Source organism: Gadus macrocephalus, chromosome 23 (genome assembly GCF_031168955.1).
Source record: "Gadus macrocephalus chromosome 23, ASM3116895v1".
In the NCBI taxonomy this organism is placed as follows: Eukaryota; Metazoa; Chordata; class Actinopteri; order Gadiformes; family Gadidae; genus Gadus; species Gadus macrocephalus.
This window is the reverse complement of record NC_082404.1, coordinates 2,636,527-2,643,939: the sequence shown is the minus strand read 5'-3', so window position 1 is coordinate 2,643,939 and position 7,413 is coordinate 2,636,527. Positions and strand designations below refer to the sequence as shown.

The 7,413-nt window shown below is 54.8% G+C and overlaps 1 protein-coding gene across 1 annotated transcript; it reads left to right on the top strand.

The window, feature by feature from the left end:
- Positions 1-1,249: 1,249 nt before the first annotated feature.
- Positions 1,250-7,365, top strand: lnx2a (ligand of numb-protein X 2a). The gene is given in 11 exon segments (XM_060044950.1): positions 1,250-1,411; positions 1,414-1,447; positions 1,450-1,557; positions 1,918-2,055; positions 2,494-2,693; positions 2,916-3,338; positions 3,594-3,767; positions 4,428-4,605; positions 5,245-5,473; positions 6,077-6,235; positions 6,561-7,365. Coding segments are annotated over 11 exon segments (1,806 nt in total). The 5' UTR covers positions 1,250-1,384; the 3' UTR covers positions 6,697-7,365.
- Positions 7,366-7,413: the final 48 nt, after the last annotated feature.

Sequence of the window (7,413 nt, the reverse complement as noted above, 5' to 3'; positions counted from 1 at the left end):
GGTACCGTGAGACCCTGAGGGGGATTACTGTGCGGTAGGTCATGTGACGGGGGATTAGGAGCTCGCTAGCACCACTGTCCTCTGCCTTTGGTCGGCCACACATCCTCCGTGGACTCACTGCGCGCCATGCTCAGCAACTTCAACTCCAAGGATCTCTTCAACACCTTCTTCTGCGAAACAGCCAAGGGAAATCCGGGTTGTGGTGAGTCGAGCCGTCCGTCCGTCCGTCAGGCCAGCATCTGGCCTCAGCGGCTCCCTCTCCTCTCCTCCTCGAGTTCTTCAGTCTTCATTCTTCAGTCCTCCCCTTGATTCTTTTCCTTGCTGGTTTGTCGTAGTTTTCTTCGTCTTCTGAAGAAGAAATCTCCCTTTGGCGTGGCCGCATCGGTCGGTCGTGCCCGTTGCTGATGTTCAGACGGAGGAGGAAAGGGAAGGAAACACAGGGAGACCTTCACATCGCTAGATGGACATTTCAAATTGAGTGACCTTCATAGTTTGGATGGCCAGTAAATACTTGGAGAAAGTAAAGAAAACTACTGGGACCTGCTGTGGAGAAAGAGGATGCATTTTTTCCTTCCTGGGATTATTGATTGATAACATATAATACAATAATATTAATATGATATTGTTGCATTATATTGTAATTGTTGCATGCCTGTTTGCCGAGTGCTGACCTGAAGTTAATCAGGTCCTCGATATAAGCTTTTCAGCGCTGAATTTAAGTCTTAGAGGAGATTGTTGCTAACAAGCCTATCCTAACAAGCTGTTGCTCACAGCGACCGTCTTTTCCCACAGTCAGCTGTGTTGCTGACTGTGAAGTCTTCCAACCCTCTCCTCAGCATTGGGTTACATTTAAAACTTGATTTAAATGACAAGATCCCGTAGGAACCCAATAATAGCTCCAAAGTATAGAGTGAGTGACTTGTTTCACTCAGTTGAAGAGGGATGGACCTCAATTTGTTTGGGTCTGTGAGTTTTTTTCTGTTCGACCAAAAGGGGGGAAGGGGGTGTGATCTTCTCTCTGGCCCAGTAGGGAGGGAGGGGGTGATCTTGGGGGTGTTCAATAAGTGTCAAAGATTGTGTCTTTGTCAAGGTGTCAGATCAAACCAGCAGACACAACTGTCTGGCTTGTACTTGTACTTGTCTGCGTGTTTGTGTGTGCGATGTGGGATGTGTGTGTGTGTTTGTGTGTGTGAGTGGTGTGAGTGTGTGTGTGAGTGTGTGTGTGCCCGCAAATTGTGTAGTTGGGGTTGTGGTTGGCAGTTGGAGTCCGGGTTCACTGAGGCCCCGTTGTTTGTGGTCCACTGGCCCCAGGTGCCCCGGGACCCAGACCCAGCAGACGGGCGTGGACGGCCAGCGGTGCAAAGGCGGGGACAGGGGCGTTGCCATGGTGACCAGTCCCTCCAGATCCCCTTGTCGCCGCCGGAGACGGACCTGAGGGACGCCACCCCCCACCGGCCCCTGCGCCCCCCCCCACCACGGTCTGCCGCAGCGCCTCCCTGTGGACGGAGGAGCCGGGACTGGACAACCCCGCCTTCGAGGAGAGCACAGAGGAGGAGAGTGAGTGGGGGCCCTGGGGACGGGGCCCTCGAAGGGCCCCGTGTATAAACCAAAAGCCCTGGTTGAACTTGTTGAAATGCTGCATTTCAGTCAATTTAGAGCAAATGATTGACAGCCTCTCTCTCTCTCTCTCTCTCTCTCTCTCTCTCTCTCTCTCTCTCTCTCTCTCTCTCTCTCTCTCTCTCTCTCTCTCTCTCTCTCTCTCTCTCGCTGGCTCTCTCTCTCTTTCTCGCTTGCTGGCTGGCTGGCTTTCTCTCTCTCTCTTTCTCTCTCTCTCTCTCTCTCTCTCTCTCTCTCTCTCTCTCTCTCTCTCTCTCTCTCTCTCTCTCTCTCTCTCTCTCTCTGTCTCTCTTCCCCCAGGCGTGGTAGGGCTGGAGTGCGTTGTCCCCAGGGTCAAGAGGCCCCTCAGTAACCCCTGCATCCACCTCCTCCGCTCAGTTAGCTCCGCCTCCTCTGGCTGGGACTGCTCAGAGTCCCCGCCCCTCTCGGCTGAAGAGGGTATGACCTCACCCCTTCCCTTCAGCTAGGTGTCTCCTTCATGGTGAATGCTGCAGATAGCCAGGAATTAAATGAGTAGTAAGAGTTAAGGGAGTTCACCTAATCGCCGTACGTAGGAGCTAGCATAATAAAGCAATTCTTTACCAAGCCAGCAGGGAACTATGTTATGTCCTCTTCTTTCGGACAATGCATTGGATAAAAGAGAAAGAGAGACAGAGACAGAGAGAGTGAGCGAGCGAGAAATAGCGAGATAGGGTTACCCACACAGAAGGTGAAAGATAGTGTAAGCGAAAGCGAGCAGCTCTCAACAGCATCACTCTTTGGTTTAACGCCCAGCCCGGCTGGTGTATTCTCAGGGGAGCTCAGGTTTGTGCGTTGAATAGGACACAGCGTGTGTGTTTCCTGCCGGTGTACAGCAAGGTTATGTGTGTCCTTTAGGCTGCGTGAAGCTGCCCTCCCTCCCAGAGGGGGAGATCACCACCATAGAGGTGCACCGCGCCAACCCTTACGTGGAGCTGGGCATCAGCATCGTGGGGGGCAACGAGACGCCCCTCATCAACGTGGTGATCCAGGAGGTGTACCGGGAGGGGGTCATCTCCAGGGACGGCAGGCTGCTCGCTGGGGACCAGATCCTACAGGTGCTTCTGTCTGGATCCCCATTGTGGCTGCTCTTAGTACTAGTCTTTCATAATTGATTCAAAGCGACTAACTTATTACTTAGTGTTGGACTGGAGATTCGACTATTGACCGCCAACCCGTTCCAGTCGTCCTGCGGCCGGTTCCACTACCACTCTGCTGTGCAGCACTGCCTCCTGACCTCCTCCTCCTCCCTGGTGGCGTCTCTGCGTCTCCCCCTACAGGTGAACAACGTGGACATCAGCAACACGGCCCACAGCTTCGCCCGCTCCACGCTGGCGCGACCCTGCACCTCGCTACAGCTCACCGTGCTCCGGGAGCGCCGCTGCGCCTCCCGGGCGCCGCCAGCCCCCTCCTCCTCCTCCTCCTCCACCCCCGGCATCCCCCACGCCCCCTGCTCCACCCCCGAGGGCGCGCCGGCCAGCCCGGCCAGCCTGCGCATCACGCTGACCAAGAGGGACTCGTCGGAGCAGCTGGGCATCAAGCTGGTGCGGCGCACCGACGAGGCGGGCGTGTTCGTGCTGGACCTGCTTGACGGGGGGCTGGCCGCCAAGGACGGACGGCTGTGGGGCAACGACCGCGTGCTGGCGGTCAACGACCAGGACCTGCGGCACGGCACCCCGGAGCAGGCCGCCCAGATCATCCAGGTACAGAACCTGTGTTGGTCCCTCTTTGTAGTTCTTAAAACCCTTTGGAAGTCTTTCTTTTGGGGCATTCAAGATGGCGTGTTTATCTGCCCTTTGGAGGTCGTAGGTTAGGACCTGGGCCTGGGAAGCCCTCTGAGAAGTGTGGTTAGGGACTATACACGTACAAGTGATTTGACACATAACAGAACATCTTGCAAGACGAAGAGACCAAAAATGCGAGTTCCTCAAGTGCTCCTGCTGCTGCTGTGTTCATAGGCCAGCGGAGAGAGGGTCCACCTGTTGATTGGCCGGCCCACCAAGCCGACTCCGCCCCCACCTCCTAAGTCAAGCTCCACCAGAGACCTGTACTGCCTTGACCACTTCCTGCCTAACCACAGCGGCAGCCCCAGCCCTGTGCCGACGCACCCATCCCGCGCTACCACCCACCGAGTAAGCACACACACCTGTGTGTGTGGGTGGGTGGCTGGGTGGGTGTGTGTGTACATGCGTGTGTGTTAATATGTGTGTGTGTGTGTGTGTGTATGTGTGTTTGTTTGTGGAAAGACTCCCAGACAGCGTTACCAGATTGGGTGAAAGGTCTGGCCCAATCTGGCAACATTGCTCCCAGGTTTCTTGAATGTTTATTCTTGTATGTGGCTTCCATGCCGAGGCGTTGTGTAACTACAGCTTCAGGAAGTGATCTGATGTCCCTCGTCAGTTAACTCAGGGTCATCCCCAGTTAGCCAATCAGATCGTTGATCACAATTCCCAGCTTACATCACAGTGTAAACAAAGTGAGCAGGAGCAGAGTCTTAGGGAAAAGCACAAGGCCTTATCAGGTTATTCTAGCCTTTACAATAGTTAATACTTCACATACGTGGTTGTTGTGTAAGAGGAAAATGACCATGTTGCATTCAATGAGCTGAACCTACAGGTCATCATTTTGCTTCATTGTTCAAAAACAGAAGCCAATGTTTATTATTGCTGGGCTGATGTGCCACAGATTCTCAGATCACATTAAAAGTCCCTACACCCGATAGAGAAATCATTGAAAACTTGAAAAATAAACTTTTATTTTGAAACCAGTGTTATTTGGCCCTCTTTCTCCAGGACCTCTCCCAGTGTGTAAGCTGTAAAGAGAAACATATCACTGTGAAGAAGGAGCCCCAGGAGTCCCTCGGCATGACTGTCGCCGGGGGGCGGGGCAGCAAGAGTGGCGAGCTGCCAATCTTCGTGACCAGTGTCCAACCACACGGCTGCTTGTCCAGGGACGGACGAATCAAACGAGGCGAGTTAACTCTGGAGCTTGAGTTGAGTTGAGGGGGAACTAATCCTCGCCCCTTGTACTGGGACCTACATCAACACAGCTAGAGTCTTCTGCATTCCCTGGAGAGACACTCTGGCCTTTTATTGGAGGTTCCTGACGTACAAAGAATGAAATAGAGCATAGCTAGACCAGCTTTGACCTTTGTAAACACATTCACTAGCAACTGCATGTTTGTACTATTTTCAACTTTTTATTGAAGTCAATGAAAGTCATTGGGTCACGTCATTAATGCAGTTAGGGCTTAGGCCTACAGGTGGGGTTTAGCCCTACAGGTGGGGCTTAGGCCTACAGGTGGGGTTTAGGCCTACAGGTGGGGCTTAGCCCTACAGGTGGGGCTTAGGCCAACAGGTGGGGCTTAGCCCTACAGGTGGGGCTTAGGCCAGCAGGTGGGGCTTAGGCCTACAGGTGGGGCTTAGGCCTACAGGTGGAGCTTAGGCCTACAGGTGGGGCTTAGCCCTACAGGTGGGGCTTAGCCCTACAGGTGGGGCTCAGGCGGTGAACCCGTCTGAGATCCCAACACATCCGTCCCATCAGACAGCCGCCTCTCTTCTAATCCCTTCATCCCGTCTCTCCCGCCGCCGCCCCGCCCTGATCCCACAGGCGACATCCTGCTGAGCATCAACGGCCAGGACCTGACCTACCTGAGCCACAGCGAGGCGGTGGGCACCCTGAAGGCCAGCGCGGCCACGCCCGCGGTCCAGCTGAGGGCCCTGGAGGTGTCCCTGCTGGAGGAGCGGGGCCAGCAGGACCAGCTGCTGGCCCACAGCCACGACAGCGACTACGACGCAAACTGGTCCCCCTCCTGGGTCATGTGGCTGGGGCTGCCCAGGTGAGTCCACCCCCCCCCCTCCGCCCCACCCTCCTGGGTCATGTGGCTGGGGCTGCCCAGGTGAGTCCACCCCCCCCCCTCCGCCCCCCCCTTCTGGGTCATGTGGCTGGGGCTGCCCAGGTGAGTCCCCCCCCCCCCTCCCCTCCTGGGTCATGTGGCTGGGGCTGCCCAGGTGAGAACACCACCCCTCCCCTCCTCCCTCCCGCTGATCTGGAAGGAGAAGAAGAAGAAGAAAGCTTGATGGAGAAACTTTATTGATTATTAAAGTAAAGTAAATCTAAAGATGGAAGCAGCCTCCTGTATTTCCCCATTAAGTGTGGAAACAGTGACAAAGGTTTCATCAGAGAAATAAAGAACTACAGAAAAATAGGGGAATAATAGATTACTCCAAAATGGATTACAATGTCATAGACCAAACCCCAGTACTCAGTACCCCGTAGAACCACAAGAGTTCAACAACAAAAGTTAGTGTTGTTTCCTCTATCTTCATTCCCAGTAGTGTTTACCTTCTCTATCTCCACATTCCTTCTTTATCTCCCCCTGTTTCCCATCGCTCCCCCCTGTGGAGGCGCTGCGTGCTGATGCTTCCTGCTCTGTCCCCAGCTACCTCCACAGTAGTCACGAGATAGTGCTGCGCCGGAGCCACCCGGGCAGCTGGGGCTTCAGCATCGTGGGAGGGTACGAGGAAACCCACGGCAACCAGGCCTTCTTTATCAAGACCATTGTCCTCGGAACACCTGCGTACTACGATGGGCGCCTTAAGTGAGTCATCAGTCTTCACACCCATGACCCCACCCTGCCCCAGCATACACACACACCAGCGGAGCTGATAACCCCAGGTGCTGGTGGAGCTGGAGCCGGGGCAGCCTTCGCCCTCTTTATTGGCTTCTAGAACGGGTAAACAATGAAAACTAATAATGTAAATAGACTCAACACATTCAATGGAATTGAAGGTTTCCCCTCAAAAGACATGTCAATATTAGATGGCTCACATCATTGAAAGACTAAGCGATGTTCTCGGGCGAGTTGACTTGCGAACACCAGAATGCCGCTCGGTGGTGATTTCCGTCTGTGCTTGGCGTCCTAGGTGCGGCGACATGATCGTGGCGGTGAACGGGCTGTCGACGGCGGGCATGAGCCACTCGGCGCTGGTGCCCATGCTGAAGGAGCAGCGGAGCCGGGTGGCCCTCACCGTGGTGTCCTGGCCCGGGAGCCTGGCCTAGCCCTCACCGTGGTGTCCTGGCCCGGGAGCCTGGCCTAGCGCTGATGCCCTCACTGTGGGGGTCCTAGCCTAGCCCTCACCGTGGTGTCCTGGCCCAGTCCGCTGATCCTCCACTCCACTGTGGAGGGGTTCCCCATTAGCTACACGAGTCCACACCGGGATGTATACACAAGGACCAAACCATTCAGAACTGTTGTAGATGCATCAGGGTTCCCCATCAGTCACCCTGGTGAGGGGATCTGTGTCAGTGTGCCACATCCCCCTGTGGAGTTGCACCCCTCACATGGTCATGTTGTCTTCACTCCCATCCACTCGGGAGCCTGCTTTGGTTAGCTGACCTAGCAGCAGGCTGCCCTCCATCGTCAACGGGCTGCATTAGAACCCTTACGGAGGCAACATTTACGTAGAACTAAAGCCTAGTATTAGACCCCCCTGAATGACCCTCTGCAATGGCGAGAAGGCCACATGTCACTTTATAAACATTTTTATCTGCAATACCAGTGCTGTCCAGTTGACTACGCCCCAGGCCTTACTAGATACCTGCCACACCCTGGGGCCCGCCTGCCCCGAGGCCTCATTACCATGGCGTCCAGCCGTCCTCCCGCTGGAGTTTTCTACATGTGTGAATGTGTATTCTGTTTGATTAATAAAGCTCTCCTGTGAAGGAACAGTGCCTGCCGTCTGTGTGAAAGCGCTAGGCCATTTGAAACGCTTGTCG